The following is a 22,839-nucleotide window of genomic DNA, read 5'->3' as shown; positions in this document are numbered from 1 at the left end:
CAATTGCAATAACAAAAAAATTGGTTGAAAGAAAGCTCAATCGTTTCACTTCACTGCAATGAAAGCACATAACAAACATGCCCCGGCTCATAACATACACGCTCATACCTGCACCACCAACATGTGGCACAATAACAACGGAAACAGGTCGGCCCATCGCTAAGACTAAGCGTGGAGATCGGCATGGCCGCTTTTTGGTTTCGGGCAAACAACTGGACTCAGCTGCAATGTTTTGGCCACTGCGTTTGCATTCAGTTATCGGTGGGTAACGTTAGCGTTAGCATTTACTAGTTTCATAATCATCCACAGACAGTTTCTTGGGTTGTAATAGCAGCAATAATGGCATCAATATTTTCTTATCCTTACTTTCAAAGTCCATTTTATTAGTAGAAATGACTTTTTCATTATACAGTTATAAAAAAATGCTGTAAAATTCAACTTAGATTTTATCAAAAATAAGTCATTAAAAAATAATCGATTATTGAAACCATTGATTTTGACTGAAATTACATTTTTCAGCCGTATTGCCCAAACCCATACTACAAAAATACCCTTTTAAATCGCATTGTGAGTACTATAAACAAACTTCTACTCACTTCCTTTGTACAGAATTTACAATTTTGGGGGGTATTTTTACTGAAATCAACCTTTAAAATAAGCTTTGTCTTTGACCAACATCACTGAGGTGAGTCTGGAGTCACACAATATGGTCCTGCTGTGTGTTTGTGTGCATACAACGCACACGCTCAGTGATTATGGATGGAGTAACCCAGATCCATTGTTAATGTATCCATCGCCTGCTGCCTTCACCACGCTCATGACTCTGACACATACATACAGTAGCTTCATCACTTTTTCAACACCACCACAGTCCCTCCCGGAGGAGAGTCGGTCTGCTATAAACTCAACAACGCCGTGGATGCTGGCGAATATATCATGACCTAGAAAACAAAGCGACATGATCTCATTCTCCAACATGACGCACATCTGAGCCACGGGAGCCAGAACGTAAACAGAATAAAGCTACATGTTGAGGCCATATGACACAGGAAGAGAGACGCAAACCCGATCAGCCTTTGTTATAAACATTAGCCGGAGGCTTTCGACTAAACAACAAAGCTTGACCAATCACTCTGATGTGTGTGTGTCTGCATACATGCGTACGAGTGAGAGATAGCATGAGACATCTCCACATCATCCAGGATCTGAGGATGCTAACAAGACACAGAGCACCGCTGACACCATGGCCTTATAAAGCAGGAGCGTGCTCCCCTCTCCGGCCTGCAGACACACAAAGCTTTGATCTGCCGTTGTATGGAGATGACAGACAGGCCGAGGACGGGCGAGCTGCAGCCGTGAATAACGAACTAATGGAACAGATGCTGTTCCTATCAAAGTATGTTGGAATCAAATGTGCAAACCTTCTCCGTTCATATCAAATGTGATAAACTCATCCACATTGTTGGAGAGGACAAGCGCTGTAGATTAAATCTCCTCATGGAGTCTCCTTGTGGTGTCTTCTTGCCATGTTTTCGACAGAGGGGCCACCTGGATACTGGTAAAATAATACAGGGGAGGTTCTCACGTCAATGAAAAACAAAATTAAAAACTATCCTTAGTTTCATCTCTTGTGTGACTCCGGATAATCCACAGAACACACAGTCCACAGTTTTCATAGGGATTATTTTTTTCGGAGAGAAGGTAGGTCCAATAACAGCTGTTAACAGCACGGTGTGGATTATTCAGAGTGACCAGGACGAAAAAAAAGAGAAAAAAAACTGAAAAGAGATGCTGCTGCTGGATTTATCAAAAGAAATGTTCGATATTGCGAAATGTGCTTATTCGCTCTCTTCCCAGAGAGTTAGACGAGAACATTCATACCACTCTCAGGTCTGTGACGCCAGGAGCGGATTATTTTAGCTTTGAATAAGCTTAAAACAACTTGTCATTGATTTTGTCAGACATAACATTAGTTCATGTTAATTAGTGAGCTTCAAAGATGCTAGCAGGCGTATTTTTTTTTTAAAAGTGGACAGATTCAGATTTTTTATATACTTGTGATCACTACATCGTGTTGCGGGATACAAACATAAAACAGAACAGCTAATTACCTCCTGCTTCACACTTGCAAGCACAAAACACTGGTATCGATCTGCATCTTACATTTAGGTCAGTGGTGCCCAAACTTTTTTCCCTTGGAGGGCCAAAACTGATACTTATCGGCATAACCAGACTTTTTATATCATAATTATCATAGGTGCAATATGTAAGAATTTAGAACAAATAGGGGGCAGCATTTCATCAGACTTAGCGCTAAATGCCGCCAACAGTAGCTACCATTAGCTGGTTAGCTCAGGTACATGTAGCAATGGAGCTAGTGGTCCGGACTGTGAGCTTGGAGCACCCGAGAAGTGTAGGAGCTTACACCGCTAGCACGTGAGATTCGGACCAGGACAGGACAGGGCTAGCTGGTTAGCATGCTATCTTCAACGGATACCTCTTTAATATGATACTTGACATTTGTTGAAAAATTAAAGGACATTTTTGAATGTTTCCATAGATGTTTTTAAAGCTTTGAATACCACAACGTTCCACTCACCGCCCCTGTATTGCTGAAATCTCAGAGACGGATACCTCCACATAAATAAAACCACAACTGTCCGCATGTTTTGATACTACGAGGGTTTACTATGTCAAAAAATCATCCAGATCCTTACCTTTTCTTGGTATTGCCGTCTGGATGAGTCCAGAGACTGGATGAGTGCAGTTGCGTGGCCGATGAACATGGCGTAGCAGGTGGCTCCGACGATCATACTGAGCATGGTCAGCCAGATGTCCGACATGCTCTCTGGGGCTTGTCTCCCATATCCAATGCACAGCATGTGGCTCATGGCCTTAAAGAGGGCAAAGGAGTAGAGCTCGCTCCATGAATCATTCTGTAGAGAGATGGAGAGAGGGCATTGAGACAAAAAGGAAAAAAAGTTGGAGAATACACGTAAGGTGGAAGAGACCGGTGAGAAGAATCAGTAATATTTTGCCTCCCAGAATAGCTCCTTACTTTATATTTTTACTTTCATGCTACAGTGATTTTGACCTGATGACCCGAGACGGTCGTCCTTCCCCTGAGGTAGGCTGTTAAAGGCACAGCCGTGAAAGTTATAAGAGTGTGACAGAAGTGGTGATAGAGCGTGAATTTCAGAATAAGAGGGCTTAAGTGTGGGGCATTCCCGGTGAAATATACGACTCTGTGTCCGGTGATTGTTTCAGGTTTGGTGGAGAGCCTTATCATCATCGCTGAGCACCAAGCAGAAGGAGAAGAGGGGGGGAAAAAAGCGAGTTTTAATGAGGAGCCTGTACATCTGCCTGCTCCAGTCTGCCTTTGATTGGTGCTCACACACTCAGTCAGCCCTAATTCTCCCATGTTAGATTCATTAGAGAGCCCTCCACAGGCACTGCTGAACCCCGCATCCTCCCCTCAAACAGCTGTGGCTCACACACTGTCCGGGGTTTACCTCTGACCAGCATGTGGGTTTTTTTCCTCCAGCTTGTTCTGTCCCCCTCTGGGACAAGTGGCATCTTCAGTCACTGATTGACCGGTTGGATTCTTATCTGATTTGTATTTTTCCAGGGGCATTTGCATGTCATTTGAGATTCAAATTTAGTTGGTTTCAGAGGAGGTGAAAGAGGACGTGCTGGCAAGAGGCTGGTGCCAGATGTGTGTAAATCAGTCTTTAGAAAGGTGGTTTTAGGAAAAGCAAAGGAAGAAGATTTTAAAGGTGTGTAGGATTTAGTAGCATCTAGCAGCGAGGTTGCAGATTGCTGTGATTGCACCAATCGCAGCCCTCTGACATCATCAGTATGCTGCTCCTGTGCTTCATAAAAAAATCCTTTGTGCTTCCTCAGAGGTAAGCTAAGGTTTTCAAATGGAAAATAGTACAATTAAACAAAGTCCTCTGTAAAACTGAACAAAATCTGCACGTTTTTAAATCATTATATTTAATCTTTATGCACCAAATTTTAAGTTACTTTAAAAAAAGTCAGTAAAAGGGATTACCTCAGAATTAACAAGTAAAGCAGGCTATTATATTTAAGTTGTCCAAGCTTAAAAGATTTAACTACGGAAGCCCTAAAGGGCCATGCATTCATGCCTTTTATTTCCTCCGCTTTCCCGAGATAACGAGTTAATTAGGGCCTCCGTAGTTAAGAATTAAAGGCGGGACTACTGACGAGGCGTTTCAGGAGCAGTGTTTTCTATGGGAGAGAGGAGCTTCTGTTGGTGTGGACTTTGACCTTTTTAATTTTCAACATCTTTGACAAGAACCTATCCAAAACACTAAAGGAAAGGAAAAAAATGAAAAAGCATAATATTTCAATATTAATAACTGCTCATTCTTGGCTACTAAAACATGATGTTGCAACATGGCAGCCCCTGTGAGAGAACCCACACACAACCATTCCTAGTTTTTATTAATATTATATCCCATTCATGCCCTTAAATCCCCCTAAAACCTACATACTGGATCTTTAAAGCGACTTGGCCTCACACAGCAGGATAACCAGAAACCCAGCCTTGGTGTCAGACTGTGAGCTTAGCTGAACGCCCTGAAGCACGGCTCACAGTTTCGTATCTGTTTTGAGCTGACAGCTGGATCAGTATGGATTTCTTTGAGGAGATAAACTGGACCTTGTAATCTGCGATAAAAGACAGAGAAACCCACGACAACAGTTTGAAGTTTTTGGGATTATAAGCACCATCATCATCGTATCTCCAGCTTTGTTGTTATTTCTACATGATGTAGCCTTGTGACTGCAGTCCTTGTCTCACTGTCATCCACAGCCCTTCAGCCCTTTATAATCAGAAATATTTCCCTGACAGAACATTTAAACACTCCAGCCTCGGTCTCAGCATCAGCCCCACTGCCCCGGGTGGTGAGCAGACCCGGAGCTGAATCCCTCCAGTCGGCCATCAGCATTCTGGTGGGTAACCAGCAGGAGCAGGAGGCCCTAACCCTGAGCTCAGGCACAGAAATAAACACCTTCTTACACATGGATGCATCTGTCTGTCACACACGCTCACCTCAGTCATTAATATACAGTATTTCACAGGCACCAGAGAATTACATCTTGAACTTCACAGTGGTTTATTCCACATGTACTGTACGATGAGGAAACAGGATTACATAAATTGAAAAGTGGACTGCTGCTGAGAAGATACTGCACATGCAATGGAAAATAGCCCTTGGCTTGTCTGTCTGTGATCTATGCAACAGCTCCTGATAAGAAAAACTAGTTATCAACCACTGTCACCTGCTATTGTGGCATTTATAAGAAACTACTGTAAATCCACTGGCGAGTATGCCAGTAAAGGCATAACTCGCCTATGGGTCGAAGATGCATTACTCTTAGTCTGTGTGTGTGTGTTGCTGTGTGAGTGTCGGTGAAAGCCTATCGCCATGAATCAGCTCCTGGATTCCTAGAAATGACGTTGTCGACGTCAGTGCCTACGCTGCAGGTGAGTCTCCTGTTTCTGCTCTGATTCTCAAACCAATTGGTGCCCCAGGCTTACAGTACGTATTGGACCAAACGAATGAATTCACACCATATGACGGATGACATATACTTTAAAGTAAAATGGGTATAGCATGTCTACTTACATGTATTAAAGGAAAAGTTTGTTTTTTTATGTTTTTGTTAAAGGGCAATATGGAAGAATTTCAGTTGAGAACATTCAAAAATTAACTAAAATTATGAATATAATGTGAATAAACAACAGTTTTGACAGTAAGATGTCTGTGTATTATGTTGCAGAGATATCTACTGAAGTTAGCATGCTAACCAGCTAGCCCTGCACTGGTCCAAAGCTTCTGTGCCAGCAGCGTAAACACTAACACTCCCCTCGTCCCTGTGCTCCCAGTCTGAACCGCTAACTGCACAACTATCTGAGCTAACTTTCTAAGAGCAGCTACAGTTAGCGTAGTTGGCAGTTTCTCTGGTGATTTGCTGCCCCTCATTTGTTCTGAGTATTGATTTGAAAGGTTCCCTGGCTACCTATTTCTTACTCTTCCTGGTCTCTGCCATAGGACAAGCTAAGCTTCCAGTGCTTAGCTAAGCTATCTAGCTAGCTACTGGTTAAGTTTCATACCCAACACACAGATATGAGAATGGTATCGATCTTCTGCAAGAAAAACACATTTCTTTTCCCAAAGGTTGAGCTATTCCTTTACAAGTGACTGTATGAGCAGTAAAACCCTTAGACCCGGAGGTAACACACTGTGACAGGTCAGTATGTGTTTAAGTTTGAGATAATAGCTGATTAAAGCTGACACAGTGCACAGCTGTCTGATACTATTGGAAATTACAGCCTTCATACAATAAACTAATTCTACTGAGATACCACCCTCTGTGTGTGTGTGTGTGTGTGTGTGTGTGTGTGTGTGTGTGTGTGTGTGTGTGTGTGTGTGTGTGTGTGCAAATGAAATTAGCTCTTGTGTTCATTTTATCATTATATTTGCCATCGGTCTTCACTGAGCAGCGTGGATGATAGCTAATTGTACATAATACATTTAGGGAGGAACACTAAGGGAGTATGGGACAGCTCTGATGTATGATGGCGTAAGTATAGAATGGTTAGTGTACGTGCATGCTCGCCCGTCCATCTGGGTTTACATGCTGTTTTACACAGCTTGTATTTGAATGTGTGTGTGTGTGTGTGTGTGTGTGTGTGTGTGTGTGTGTGTGTGCTGCATCCCTTTGACAGGCTGCAGTGCCTCTCCGACAGTCTTAAACTGACATGGTGAGTTTGGTTTGCCTGAAAGGACTGACATTTAGATGACGCTGACATTAAGGATTTGAATATGTAAACTGCCATGACAGACCTTGTTAGCAATGTTAAGATTCATTATTTAGAACCAGCGGCTGCGTGTTTGTATTCATTATTTAAAACCAAATGAGCACGGAGGGTTGCAAGATGGTTCGGCGTCTGCTGGGAGTGCTTGACAGCATTAAGGAAGAATGCTGACATTAAAAGATAAAATGTTTATCTTGATTACTCAAGCATAAACACAAATTGCAGTGTGTGTTGAAGTAAAAGTAATGGACTAATGAGCAGAACTTGAGGGCATCATGGTGGCTGTGTTTGCAAACATAATTACAACATCACAAGTTTGAATTTATAATTTGAATTGCAACGTCATATCTTCTGCCCTCTCTGTGATAAGCTTTTACTCAAACTTAGGTGTGGTACTAAATCATTGTAGTATTGAAGTCCAGAGAGGACCAACCCATTTACCCAACCAACAAACAAAAAGACCAACACTGCCATCCCAAGACCCTCACCATTAGCATAGCTAAAACGTAAAGTGTATATTGCTTGATTAAAATCGCTTTTTGTCTGGTTTATGGCAGTGCTGAGCTGACCCCTGTGTCTACTCAACTGACTTCATCAGAAGTAAAATGGATGTTTGTAAATCATGTGGCAGGATTTTAATTGATTTGCAAGATAAATTTGACCCGGTGGATCGCTTGCTGCTCAATAAGCTCTTGTTACTGGGTTTGAGTTCATTAACTTTGTTTGGTATTTCTCCTCCTATGACAGATATCCAGAGGAAGAGGTTATTCCCAGTAATTGGTAATGAGTGATTTTGTCTCAGACCAAATAGCTGCAAAACTAATGACATTCACATCAGCCTCAGTAGTACTTTGTGTCGAGTAAAAAGCCAGATAGTAGCATGCTACACTAAAATGGCAAATATTATAACTGCTTAACGTCAGCTTGAGAGCAAGCTTAGTATTAAGCTCAAAGCACTGCTGTCCCCAAGTACAGCCTGTCAGGAACCAAGCAAAAAAGGCAGAACAACAAAGGTGTGAAAAGAAAAATTGCCTGAATAAAGTTAAAAACTGGATAACAAATGACAACAGTAAGTAAATCCTAATGTCCTAGGACATACCAGTGGTATTTAGCCCCAAGCCAATAACAGTGCGAGGTTACATCATTCTGTCTCTCTCTTCTGCTTTATCTGTGTTATGAGCTCTGTGTTTGTTTGACTGAGGGTGGGGCTGGGGTACACACACACAGAGTAGAGAGGTGCACAGCGGACAGGATGAACTTGTGCTTCGGCTGATTTCATGCATCGCAGCACCTTCCTGCAGGGTTGTGTGGAGGTGTGGGCGAGTTTATTTATGCTTTAGAACATAACCATTGTGAAGCAATCAGACATTTTTATTTTTTATTTCTCTGATTCACTGCTTTGTTCTCGCTAATGTCGCTTCCTCTCTTCATTCATACTCATGCTCCCTCGTCCATTGCTACTTTCAAAAAACAAAATTTAGCCTTTCCTCACAGTATCTGTAAGATAGGCTGACTGCAGCATCAGGTCATATTAAAATGCTGACAGTGAATTACAAAGGGAAATGTAAATCAGCATAGTGACATTTTTCAGCTCACTCTGCTCCTCTCATGTACAGTACGTAACTGAGATTTGTGAGCGGCTGACAAGTATAGCTGTCAGTCATGACTGACTGACACCTCTTTTTACATAATCAAATAAATAATATAACGCAAACTTATAAAAAGAAATACCACTTGAATGTACATATACTTGATGAAACCTTCCTTCCTGTGTGTCTGAGTGTGTCTATGTTCAGAAAAAGTATTAAGTCCTCTATTTTTTTTAGAATTTAAGTTGCTTTTAAATCAACTATTTCAAGATATAAAGAGAACTTTTCTTTGCAAAACTGTGACTATTCTCTCTTTCAATAACAGTACATACTGCGGCAAAGCTAAATATGACGAGACAACTTTTCTTCTCGAGCTTGGGTCGGTCTCACAGGGGCAACTTGCCCCACAAAGGCTGCAGCTCCAACTAGGCTGTGCAGCTTCATTTTTTTTATAGCTAGCTGACTCATGGTTTGACCTAGCAAGACACAAATTCAAATTGTTCTTCTCCGAAAAATGTATTTAAGGAATGAATGTTGAGTAACTGGGATTGGTAACACTTTATCAGACGTGTACTGTATTAATACCGAAAGAGGCTGTTGGATCCTAACAGTCCATTGTCACTCCCTCACATACACAGCAACAGCTCCACTTGCAGATCTCAGTAACCGTCCATTATTCTTATGCGCGCTGACAGGCCTGCCTGCCAGTTGGATCACTTCAGTAATTGAATGAATGGAGGATATCCTTATTAACTTTCAAAGAAGGAGGGTTTCTTGAAGTGCATTGTGTGTGTGTGCACATGCATGGATAATAAAGCCACACAAATCAGTGTACTATTGTAATTACAGCGCCTCTTCCTCGACAGTAAAATGCCTCTCAGCAGCCTAAATATTAAACACAGAAGCTGAGCTCAGACTGAGGCAGAGAGGAGTTCAGAGGCAGAGAGAGGCTTTATTCTAATGCCATTGAACCAACAGCCAATCAGGTTGATGTGGATGCGACAAAACCACCTGCCACCTATGTAACAGACGAGCTCTCTCAATAACAGCAATGATGATTTGGTCTCCTGTGATCATTATGCTGCAAGAGCTTGATTATCAAGGTTATATTAAACAACACCGTCTGCTTGTGCATATCTTTTACAATCACAGATATTGTTTTTGAGGCAGAGCTGAATACATTACAGGAGGGACAAATGCTGGAAGGAGACCGTATTGATTATCACTTATTTGTGTATCACATACACGCAAAGACAGACACATGGAAGCAGGAAGCATAAAAGTGCGCTTCGTGAGCGAGTCAGCGAATCACGTGCTGTTTCTGTCTGGCTGTGTTTCCATAGTCTAAGTGCATGGGGTGATGCAAAGAGGAAAACGAGTAAACAAGTCCAGGTCCGGTAAATGTCCAGCGCAGGCAGACAGCCAGTCAGCCTGAAGTGAAGCACGAGGATGAGGATCATTTAACGCTGCGTCTCTCATTCAAAGCCACTCTGAAGAGGATCTCTGACCTTGTTTACCCTGGGATGAGGAAGCAGCGCAAGCACGCCAGGCGGCCACACCCACATGGGTGCTCACCGGCATCATGGCATCCTGCTCGGAAATTCACACACAGGCGTGAACAACACGCATGCATCAAACAGAAGGGTGAATGTAAACACAGAGAGAGAGGGTAGGAGCAAGGCAAGTCAGGAAAAAGAGGGTCGACAGCTCGGAGAAACATGTATTTTCTTTGCGTTCATACATTTTGGTGAGGATTAAAACACAAAAATGCAGTTGTGAAATATGGAAGCTGCCTGTTCTCTGAGATTGGAAAACATGAACACAAAATGAAGCTTTGAACTGGAGTCGAGTGCCAATAAGAGGTCTGCATATTTCTATTTGCAGCTGTGAACTGAGAAAACAAGTCTGTTTGAGCACTATGAGCAGGATGCAAGTTGAGCCAGTAACATCCAAACTGTAATAAAAATGTTAATTCCCTCAGACAGTTTTGAATTCTTGAGTTAAGAGCATTTCTGAAAAGTAACCATACTTTTTGACAAGAGGGTGCAGCTGGGGACGATATCCTTATTGAACCTGACTGACAACACATGGATAAGAGTTGTCCACCAGAGGGTTGCCACGCCCTAAATCATACACTGCTTTATCATCCATCAAAACTTAAATAAGCGCATAATTTACTTATTATTTAATATTAATTCAATAATTCTGTATTAAAAAAGACTTAAAACTGGTGATTGAGACCATACACTCATTCATAAAGACCTCCAGAGCTGCTTCATTTCTCTCAATTCATCCTCCACACTCCACACTATAAAAAACAGTTGTTTTTGTTTTTAACATAAAGGGACTCAAACTCATTTTCTTTTTGCAACCCTGTAAAAAGATGAAAAAATTAACCTCAATAAAATGACGTGAGAAGTAGTGGGGGGTTTTTTCATAAGCTTACATACAATCAGACTTCTCCTTGAAACCAGTGGCGTTGCCTCCAATTTTTAGACACTTTTAAATCCTTTTCCTGCTACTTTGTACTTCTACTCCAGCACAGGTCAGAAGGAGTTTTTGAACATTTTACTGTATTTCACTGTATTTATTTGATAACTTGAGTTACTATTCCTTTCCACAAATAAAATACTATGTGTTATTAAAAGGACTCTATTGAACCTAAGCAGAGAAATCAAACGCTATTGAGCAAGATAAAAGTATCTAATTAAAAAAGCAGCCCCGCCTTTATTATCCGCAAGTGTTGTTCAGATTAGTGCATCAATCATTAATAGACATTATTCTGAAATGGGCTGTCCTGCATATAGTACTTTTGGTACTTGAAGTATATTTTGATGCTAGTACTTTAACTTTTAAGTACAAATTTAAATGTGGAACTTTAACTCACAAACGAGTATTTCTACAGTGTGGTATTGTACTTCTTCTGCCACTGGCCCCCACAGACACACAAGAGACGTGAGTGCATGCATGTGAGAATGTTGTGTGTTTGTTTGTGCGTGTTTGCATGTATGTGTGTGTGTGCGGCGAGAGGGAGAGATGAAACGAGACACGAGAGATGGAACGACCGAGAAGCAACAGCGATGTCCCCTAGGGTCAACGGGTGTGAGATCCATCTGTTCCTGGAGATCGCACACGCTCACACAAACACACACAAACCATGTGTCACGGTACACGGTGTTTTCAGAGGAGTGTTTTTCGAGGCCCGAGTGTCACAAATCTATGTGCCAAAATTAGAAGGTTCCTTACTCGGCACATGAAACATTTCTTAGCGACAGCGGCAGCGTCAGACGGCTCAGGAAGCAGCCTGCGCCTGACAAAAGCACGAGGAAGGAATTATCCAGTCTGCTGAACTTCCTTCGACACAGCGACTATGTGATGTTCCCTCCAAGAAATAGTTTAAGCTTCCTCGAGAGCCAGTAAAAATTATTTGCAGCGTCTGATGCTGCAGCAATACGTAGCACCCGGACTCATCTCTACATCCCAGTAATTTTCTCCTATTAGTGCAGTTCGCTCTATGATTACATTCACCAGTGTTTGTTCTACTAATACACAGTTTGTTCATCATATACAGTCACTGCTCAGGATCAGTGGTCACAGCCCTCGCCTACATGAACTCACCTGCACCATCACTCAGTTCTAAGATACAAAATGTTTGAGTCAGTTGTGTAATCTAAGGAACAACTGTATCATAAATATAAATAGTTTACTATTGCAACAGGCCTACCACAAGTACTAAAGGCAATATGTGGATTAAATACAGTTTAAAGAAAGAAAAAAAAACTGCTCATACGCCTGACTTCTCCGTGCCTCTGGCGCTGTCAGTCACCAACTTCCAGTCTGTTATCTCTGATAAGAATGACGAGTCAGACAGGATGGAAGGGTTCAAACCCAAATCGATAAATACCCAAATAGAAAAAAATGTTTTCTTGGTGATTCTCTACATATTTTTGTTTTTCTTCTGTATTTTACAAGTGTTTCTGACTTGGGATTCATGATTAATCTGAGATGTATAACAGCTCGTAAGAAAGGGAGGGGTTCTTGTTTGTGACATCACACGTGCGCATAATAATGTCTAGCAGCTAGTTTGGGATGTAAGACTTGATTTAGCACAGCTGCTCCGTTGTTTGTAGCGGTGCTGGGTCAGGCGTGTGTGAGCTGACCAATCAGCGGAGACTGGGTATTCAGGAGGGCGGGGCTTAAAGAGGCAGGAGCTAAAACAATGTGTTTCAGACAGAGGGGGGAATACAGAGCTGCAGCACTGGATAGTTTGAGAAAACTGATGTGATTTTTGAGCATTAAAGCATGTAAACATATTCTAGTAGTAACTCAAAATAAAATTATGATCCTGAAAATGAGCATAATAAGTGTCCTTTAATACATAGGGTAGATAAAAAATTCTTTGTTTTTATACATTTTTGTGTGGTTGGCTAGTTTTTGCTTATTTGCTGTTTTAATTGTATGTGCAGTCGTTTCACAAAGGCATGCTTTGTGATATTTGGGTGTTAATAAACTTTAACCTGTCTTTAATAGTGTTGTAATAAGCAAATACAGAATCAACCCCAATGTGCCAGTTCATTAGAAGCACCAGAAACTACTACGGTCCAATAAAACAGCCCTGCAGTACTGTAAATCCTATCCTCATTAAGGTTTTAATGTTCAGTATTCATTGGAAGAGTTTTAGAGGGGTGTTGATGCAGCTTTATGGCCATATGGAAGCTGTTTGTGGTACTGCTGAATTGTATTGATGCATGTGATACTATCACACTACTTGAGACGGGATTTAAAGAAAATTTTAGGGGTTCAAGGGGTAGACTGGGCCTGGTTAACAATAATGATTATTCATTAATTGTCTGGTAAGATAATTGTTTTTCATGCAGCTTGAGTGCTTCGCCGCTTGCTCTCCAGAGGGACAGGTTTCTTTCATGCCAGGAATCATTTTTGCAGAAAACCTCTCCTAATGGTCTGCCTATCAGCAGATGGCCAGAAGCTACCTGCCAGCTCGAAGGAGGGAAGGGACGACATGTGAGAGAAGTTAAAAGGGAAAGATAAAGAAGAGAATGGCCGAAGAAGAAACCACACTGAGGAAAAACAGGCTCTTTTTTCATCTCTCGCTTTCTGTACACTGGCACGTCTCCTGGGTTTAACTAGAGAGGGTTTAATTGAGGCCGGTCCTGTGTGTGTGTGTGTGTGTGTGTGTGTGTGTGTGTGTGTGTGTGTGTGTGTGTGTGTGTGTGTGTGTGTGTGTGTGTGTGTTTGAAAGCAGGACTCAACCTTAAATAAATCCCATTTCCCCATCTGCCTGCAATAACACACCTTTGTGCTCCGTGGAGGATAAGCAGTGCGCTCCGCTTTTGCAGTAATTGTTCCGCCCGACACTTTTGCATGCTGATGTCCATTTGATTGTGTGGCTTACGAATAACTTAAACCCCCGGCAACACACACACACGCACAAAAACGTCCGCACACAAGTTTTGCTTACCACCATCTTGTTGAGGGAGACCCAGCAGTCAGACGGGAAGTCCTGCAGCATGGGAACCAGGAACTGCAGACAGCCATCCCAGTGACACAGCAGCAGCATCATACCAATCAGGTTGAATATTCGCATCACAGCACTGGCCAGGTCATAGGTCATGTGGAAGATCTGTCAGGAGGAGAAGAGACGGGGCGACAGAGAGTTAGGAAAGTGGAGAGAGAAAGGGAAGACAGAGATCGATGTGTGAGAGGAATGAAAAGTATGTTTTTACAGACCGAGTTAAAATCTAAAACTGTTGAATCTGTTTTCACAAACAGTCGACAGCATATATTTACGTTATACTGAGGAGAGGACTGTAAACGGTTGGTGAGTTTTTCAATGTGGCCGAGGGATATAGCTGTTAACTTGCACATATTTTGACAGTGCATATCTTGATTCACTCTGAACTTTAGAGTTGAATATTAATTCAAAAGAAGCATTAAGAAAGTCGTGCTGTGTGTCATTCCTCCTCCATCTCAGTAAAACAAAGTGTCAGGCTGAGGTTCTACATAATAACCATGTGGGGAAAATGAACAAGCACAGAGTCTGTGGTCTGTACTCACTCATGATAAAAAAAAAAACCTCATCAGTCTCTGGTGAAGCTTTGATCTGCAGCCCAGGCCGGCCTCTCTCTGCTGTTTCTTACATTTACTCGCCTCAGGTGAGGGGGCTCATTTGTGTGGAGCTGGTATTGTGGTCGCAGCCTTGTAAACACCACTCACTGTGGCTCCGCTGGCTACCGGCCAGGCCTTGTTACCACTGTGTGTGTGTGTGTGTGTGAGGGTAGATTTACATGCATGTGTGCACTGGTGTGTAATCCTTGCATAGCTGGGCCAACTGGCGGCTTGGTTAAATTGTAAGCAAAGCATATTCCCCACCAGGGACAGAGAAGATTGTCCTACAAGGGAAGTGGGTCAGATGCTGTATGTATGTCTGCAATTCACATATATATATTCGTGCATATTGGAAAGCACTGCTCTGTGGGCCAAATTGATGGTTTCTTATATCTAAAAGAAAGGCTTGTTTCTCACTTGAGACGACAGAATCCTCCTACATGTGAACTGGGCCAGATACTGTGTGTGTTTGTGTGGAGATGTAAGACATATACACACTGTTTTACATTTACATTTTGGGCACAGCCAGGAAGGGACAGTCGGTGACTCACCCCGTGACCTCAGAGGCCTTTGTTGCCCTAAACTTGTAGCCCACCTGCATTTCAAAACCTGCTTTCCTCTGAAACTTTGGAGGGCAAATGTATGGGGGGCGGGGTCACCCCACCTAGTGCCCCCATGTGGGAGGCCATGAAATAAACACTGCAAAAGTGCCCTCTTGGATGCCCCTATGGTAGATGAAACAGGACAAAGTACCCCCCTTCCAGTGGGGAAAATATCATAATTCTGTCTTCACTATAAATATATCATTTCTGCGTGATGGTGCCCCTTTTTATTTTTTTCGCCCCTGCCTCTCAAACATCCTGAGTCCGCCACTGCTGTGTAGAATGTTGTCCTTGTCCTACATACACAAGTACATGAAAGGACATCTACATGTATTCAGGATCAGGATATTGTTTCTACTTTGTGCATTGCACCCGTTTCCACTTTATTCTTCAATCGTCTGCGTATTTTAAGTTCAGCTCAAGTCCAGACTAAATGCAGAAGACACTACTTTCTATACTTGTTTTGGACTATTTCCTATAACAGCTAATGACCTTAGCTAATTTGGGGAGGGAGAAAGGGGAAACATACTGTGAGGACCTGCCCTGTGATTAGGAAGTGCTCCCATCATGATTAATGAAGCTCCAGGACTAATGTTCCCCCCGACACCAGAACAGCACCTGGCCATGTGTCACTGTCAGACCACAATCTGGGTCAAGGCACATCACTGTGACCACAACTCCCAGTCTGACAAAACACGGATAAACTACTTTCCACTCCTCTCTGCTGCACATGAGCAGACACACAGTGATCCAGATGAAAACATTTAGAGGAAACTATTGAGCCTGATTAATATTACTCCCACTGCCTCCCATTTACCATCATTGTCTCGCTCATGAGAAAAAGGCATCCTCTGGAGCCTTGACACAAGCTTTCTGCCTCAGGAAATTGTTCTGGTTAGTCCTGACAGTGCTTATCTCTGCTTCAGCAGACACACCAATCTATTCAGGAATCAAGGCAAAGACATGAAATGTTAACTTGCCTCTTTTCTAAAAACTATGAGCATAGCACCAGAATCCTCTACTCGGGTTGGCCTGCAGCCGAGCGAAACGGTCACATCATCACAACACTAGGATGATCTTTTTAGGAAACCCCCGAGCTGAGCTGAGCTGAGCTGAGCCGAGCCGCGCTGGGCAGAGGGGAAACGCAGCCAGCCAGGTTCGGATTGGAGCTGAGCAGAGCCGAGCTGAGCTCAACTGAGCTGATGGAGGGCAGGGCTGAGTCGAAGCAAAAGAGCGTTCAGTTGTGAGCGTTTGAATCAGTAATTAGGGTTCTCGTCAAGCTCAAATTACCACTCTGTAATCAGTAGAGCAGCGGTTATTTTCAGGGCGAGGGGAACACACACGTTTGATTTATAGATGCTCCGTTAGTCCAAATGGGGATCCTCAGATTGTGCGCGTAAGCACTTGCACAAAGCAGGCCGGGGTTAATCGGGTTTATGCAACATGCATGATGGAGGATAATGCATCTACCTATGGGCGAACATTGTTTCCTGTCATGCCAGTATGCAGTTACAACAGTCTGATGCACTGATTGGTTGAAATTCCACATAAAAATCAGGGAAAAAAAGGCAGCTCTTGTTCTGAGAGGAGAAAAAAGCTAATTAGCGTCCCCGGTGGTTCATTCCTCGGAAAATCCCTTTTCACTTTCCCTCTGATAAGCACAAATTAATTTTTCATGAATTCTTAACTGCATCAGCTCACTTATGATGAGCTATTATTCAGCTTATTGTTATACAACACGGTGAAACCTCAGTTTTGTGTGTAAGGAGGTAATTATACAGAAGAGGATTGTTTTGATATACAAACAGAATTAGTTGTGCACTGACGAAAAAAAGACACCGCACTGGAAGCCAATATTGTATTATTAATTAGGGCACAGTCAGACTAGTTTTTCTCTCTTTTTTTTTTAAAGACAGCATGATTCAGAGTGGTGGGGAAACACTTTGTCAGTATAATCAAACAGCAGCTTACTTCTATGCTGGAATATTAGTGATACAGCTTTAATGGTCTGATCTGGAGTGAAGCCGACAAGCCTAAAATCCATAATATAAACATAAAGGTGAAGGTTTTCTAACAATCTGCACATTCCTTCGCAGATGATGGCGATCTGATAATGATACAGTATGTTGGCCAATTTTTTTTTACATAAACACGTTGCAATAATAACAATATTATTGCAGATCCCTTCAGAGAATTGTGGCAAAGCAACATACCAAGTGGGACATTTAAAACACTTGTCTGTGCCCTCTGATGGAAAAACTACACGGAGACACACTGTTTTAAAATCACCTAAAAGCTGCTTGATATATCATGATTAATCTGTCTAGATATGGTGTATTTTAACCATAAAGGAACAAGAGGATACACAAAGTATCAATAGTCATTTTCAGATATTTCAGAGACATAACAGGCCAGTATAACCTCACCTTTACTGAGGAATAGAGAGAGATGCCATGCGAGGCAAAACATATCAAAACAGGTCAATATGTGAGAAAGCTGATATCATTGGCTGATCAGATACTGTATATAGTTCAGACATGTTGGCATCAGTGTAGATTAACTGCAGAACATGCATGTTTTTAACTGTGCATTTGGTAACACTCTATAAAGACCATTAAGTTAATAGTTATTTCACTGTTAACAAACAACAAAATGCTTTATAAACCATTAATTAAGCAATTGTTTATTATAAAGCTGCAACTGATGTTTATTAACCTTTAGAATTGCTTAATAAATGGTTTATAAAGCATTTTGTTAACAGTTTAATAACTATTAACAACAGTTTGATTAACTATAAATGTACCATTTATTAATGACTTGCATTTTCTTGCATTATTGAACCTCAACATTTAATATGCATTCATGTGTTTATTGATAGTAATTATATATGACAATGTAAGTGACAGTTTTCTGTTGCTATTGCATATTGACTGTGACAGTCACACAATCAGATTTGATGGATTATGACCAAAAATGTCTTGGAAAATGTATTTATAGAATATTGGCTAATAATTGATCCCATGTTGGTCAGGTTACAGCTGCACAGATGGTTCACATCAGTGTAACAACTGCTTTTACATGATCTCATCCCTTTTATCAGCATGTCTTCTAGGCTCATATACTCGCTGAGTACTCAATTTAAATGTAACCATAGGGATTAATTCTCCAGCCTAACTCTTCCTTTCTCTAGCGGTCAGAGAAAACAACCAGACCCTTATTCCCCGTCATTGAATCAGAAATGATGAATGTCAGCATACCTCCTCCCATTGGTGGATGTACCGGATGAGTCTGGAAAGCCTCAGCAGCCGCAGCAGACTGAGGATCTTGGTGAAGCGGACGATGCGGAGCGCCCGGGCCGTCTTGTACACCTCCGAGTCGATCCCTTTCTCCACGATGAGGAAGATATAATCCACAGGTATGGAGGAGACAAAGTCCACCACGAACCAGGTCTTCAGGTACTTCTTCTTGATCTTGTCGGGATCGAGGATGATCTCGGTGTTGTCCTCGAACACGATGCCAGTCCTGAAGTTCAGCACCAGGTCCATGAGGAAGAAGGTGTCTGAAACCACGTTGAAGATGATCCAGGGCGTGGTGGTCTCGTCTTTAAAGAAGGTGATGCCCACGGGGATGATGATCAGGTTGCCCACCATGAACATGAGCATGGTGAAGTCCCAGTAGAACCTGACGGGGTAAAGCAGAGAGGGGAGACACACGAAATATTCTGAAAACTGCTCTGAGATATGAGAGGAACCGACACGTTACCCAGAAAAACTGTGGATGAAGACAGAAATACTGAAGTCTAGACGCTCACGCTGTTATTTGTTATGCATATCACATGCCAGCAGATATGCTGATGCCACTTGATCTGTGACAGGTGATCTTTCTCGTTTTCATTAAGCAATGCTTTCCCAGAGAACAGCGCCCCCCTAAACACAGTGACAAATGACCATCTTTTATGAAACGCCTGCTTTTTCACTAAGTGCACTGTATCTTCTCCTGGTGAGGTAACCTACACCACCTGTCCAAGACAAGGTCAAAGCAAAGGACAAGAAGCCCAGAGACAGACAGAGGTGTTACAGGAAAGATGAGCTGGGTGCAATTTAAAGAGCCACTGACAGAGGAAGTCTCAGCAGATGACGGCTACAGTTCTGTGTTTCACACCTGAGTCATATTTGTTAGCATTCGGACCAAAACAACCGCTACATAGGGCTCAGCGACGCCATAGAAACCACCAGTTTGTTAGCAACTGTTTTGATAATCGATTAGTCAGTATTCAAATGCAAAACAGCATTTCTTTAACAGAACATTTGAAGTAATCACTTCAACAAACAGATTGTTCACCATTTTGCTGACATTTTAAATTCAAACTCAGAATTTAAATATTTAAAATGTCAATGAGGTAATTTCACAAAGTCAGAAATATTTATCTCTTCCATAACTGAATAAAAAAGCTGTTCTCAGAGGAAAATAACGCTAGAAAGGTGGCAGGGTCCGCCACATATAAACAAAGTAAAACAGTATTGTGTCGTCCTTTAAGGTCAGTGTGTTTATTCAGCTTATTCAGTCATGAAAATAAAGAGTTTGTTTATGCAGGCCTAAAAAAATCCTCTGATTAAAATTACTACATAGTGCACCTTTAAAGACTAAACAACTAAATTAAGTGCATATTAAAGGTGCATTATGTAGTTTTGAGCAAGACTGAATAAACTTAACAAACAAACACAATATCATATTGTTGTATTTTGTTTGTAACCTTCTAAGTAGCCAAACAGTGCTCTGGGTCCATTTTCTCCTCAGTCAACAGCTTGTTTATTCAGTTATTTTTTAAATATTGTAAATATTACCTTTCTGAGTTTGAATTTCTTTTCCAAAACTACGTAATGCCCCTTTAATCTACGAGTCTTTCTATGAGTTTGTCTTGGTTGTACATGAATACTCAGCTGAAAGTAAGTGAGAGCAGCCTGCGAAGCGAAGGGAGGAACTGATGGAAGAGCGCTGCTGAGTCATGACTTGAATCCTCTCTGCTTCAGAACATTGTTCAGTGTTTAATGCACCCTCACATAATTCCCCCATGAAAGCAGCTAAGCAGTGTTCTGTTAAATAATATTTTGAGAGCAAAATCCGAGTCAAAAGCCAAGTGAAGAGGTCCAGCAGTGGGTTTTATCTTCAGCCTGCTGCTGTTTTCACACTTGAGATAAATGGAGGAGCTGTCCTCGGTGCTGAAATACATGTTTAGATGCATTTCAGCTCAATGATGTAACTTTTTGCAGCTTCAGGTTCATGTTGAGGTTAAGCTCATGAAGCAAAGGCTTTCTGAGGACACTTGTTGAAAATATGTGTGTTAAAAAAAGCAGATATCTTTATATCTTGCCAGAGTACGCAGAGGTGTCCAGAGACCCAAATGCACCAGTTTAACCTGCTGGTCTGCAAGTATTCCTCTTAGGAAATAAGACAGGAAAACTATGACTATGTGTGTACTGCTGAGTATTAACTCATGTTTGTGAATTTATGTTATTTTTTTTTTTTCATTTACAACCAAAGTGCCTTAAATAACTGAATATTTCATTATGTTTGGTCTGAAGGTTGATAAGGAGAAGGAGGAGCAGATGATGTGTCACTGTAACATCCATGGCATGCTCTGTTAACCCAATCTGACCCATACCTGAAGTCGCTGTATGGGTGGATAATCCAATTACCCGCTGACTTTACGCGCTCCTGCTCCTTCTCCACCGCCTTCTGGCTGCCGAACATGCGCAGGGAGAACTTGTTAACTCCGGGCTGAAGCATGGAGCTGAACTGCCGCTGCATGTAAGTCTGGTTCCCCCTGGAGTCTCCATCGTCCGGCACTATCTGAGAGCCGTCCTCCGCTTTGGTGAACGTGACGGAGTTCCTCGACTGCAGACTCGGGGTCTGTCCTTTACTGGTCGGGGCGTTGGAGAAGGAAACTCTGGAGTCCTTTTTCTCCATCGCTGCCACGGTCTTGACCTCGGCCCCGGGCCCCTGTGTCAGGGACCCCGCTGAGGTGATGGAGCCGTCCATGGTTGCAGCCTTGCCGTCTTCCGCTGCTGCTGCTCCTACTCCATCTGCCAGCTTCTCCTGCTTGGAGATGAGAGAAGAGAGGCTCCCTGAACTGGTCGGGTCCCTTCTACAGTCTCCGTTTTTGTTGCATATCATACCGATGGCCCCCTCTGCTCTCACGCCTGCCTCTGACACTGTGTCCCCTCCACCTGTGTGCTGCGCCTCTGAGCCGCCGGCAGCATCCCTCTGACACAACGGAGCAGAGGCTGCGCCGCCACTGGCGCTGACAGGTGCGGAGTCCTCGTCTGTCAGGAGCCACAGCTCGTTGTTGTTGGAGTTTTTGCGCGCAGCGGACGCGACTCCGCCTCCTGGCGTCAATTTCTTCATCTGGGCTCCTCCGCCGCTCCCATGGTCCTCGCGTCCGGACAGGATGCCTACCTGAGGTGGTCGAGGCTGCTGGAATTTGGGCTCCTCCTCGCCGTCCTCCGCCTCGTCCATCACAGGGAGAGACAAAGACGGGCGGACAATGGAGAGACGCGCACCTTGAACCCGGCGAGAATGGGCGGCGGCGGAGGACAGGAGGGGAGGCAGGAGAGGAGAGCGGAGTTCAGAGCGGCAGCAGCCCTGTGCGCTCCATCCACACAACACTTCAAGGATAACAGCGCACCGGTGGCGTTGCTATGGCTGCAACCTGGCTCCTGTTGTTGTCTGTGTGTGTGTGTGTGTGTGTGTGTGTGTGTGTGTGTTTGTGTGTGTGTGTGTGTGAAAGAGAGAGAGAGAGAGAGAGAGGGCTTTACCTCAGGGCTGTTACCACCTACAGGTAGATTATATTGATTAAAAAAAGTGAACAAAAGAAAAAGGGATTTGATCAAAGCAGGACACACCCAATAAGCCCACAGTGAGCTCTTTTAGATAATAGATGAATATGAAATGCATGAATGAACTCAGCTCGCAGGACAAACAGGACACAAGAAAAAACCATTAAGTTCTCCATCGTTTGCCCTCCGCACCAGATCTCAGGTAGATTGATGACATCGACCAGTAATCTACACTTGCATGTGATCTGCAGTCACTCCAACACTAGATCCTTCTGGACTACACTGAGAGACTGTAGACACAAGCGTCTGCCTGTTGCTTTAGGTTTACAAGAAGGTCAGGGTCTCCAATTCATGGTGAAATGGCTCCACCTTGTGAAAAGACGTGCGCGTTGCACGCTGTCAAACTTCCTGAGCAACCATAAGGCTTTTCTTTTTTTAGGAATTAATACATGCAGTGTACACAACCGGTTCCTTTTGTTCAGTGTTGTCAAAAGTACCAAAAGTCCTAAAAATATGGTGTTAAAATATTAAAAGAGAAAGTCACTCATACCAATAGTACTTGAGACAAAGAAATTAAGAATCTGATGTGAAATTAACTTAGATTTTAAAAGTAATTTTCTGGCAGTTTATGTACTTCAGTAACATGATTAAAAGTAAAAGTGAATTATACATATATTTACATGTATGTATACAGTGTACTAGAGGTCTAATCTGATTGTAGTTAAGCTATGATGGCACTCAGTAGAGCGCATACCTCTGCCAAGGCCCAACAGCCCCCTTCATCCGCATCAAATTGTACTAACTCGGATACCAACCACCTAAATACATGATCCATAAAT

At 42.6% G+C, this 22,839-nt stretch overlaps 1 protein-coding gene across 1 annotated transcript in view; it reads right to left on the bottom strand.

Moving 5' to 3' along the window:
- The window catches only part of hcn2b (hyperpolarization activated cyclic nucleotide-gated potassium channel 2b), a 45,589-nt gene extending 23,692 nt beyond the window's left edge, over window positions 1–21,897 (bottom strand). Inside the window, exons 1-4 of the mRNA XM_084356060.1 lie at window positions 20,827–21,897; window positions 18,422–18,845; window positions 13,916–14,077; window positions 2,718–2,936 (exon numbers count right to left, since the gene is read on the bottom strand). Coding sequence (XP_084212186.1) covers window positions 2,718–2,936; window positions 13,916–14,077; window positions 18,422–18,845; window positions 20,827–21,680 — 1,659 coding nt within the window. The 5' untranslated portion in view covers window positions 21,681–21,897. The remainder of the gene's footprint in view (window positions 1–2,717; window positions 2,937–13,915; window positions 14,078–18,421; window positions 18,846–20,826) is intronic.
- Window positions 21,898–22,839: the final 942 nt, after the last annotated feature.

This window comes from Pagrus pagrus (genome assembly GCF_965226575.1).
Source record: "Pagrus pagrus genome assembly, chromosome: 6".
Taxonomy (NCBI): Eukaryota; Metazoa; Chordata; class Actinopteri; order Spariformes; family Sparidae; genus Pagrus; species Pagrus pagrus.
This window is presented reverse-complemented; position numbering and strand designations above follow the sequence as displayed.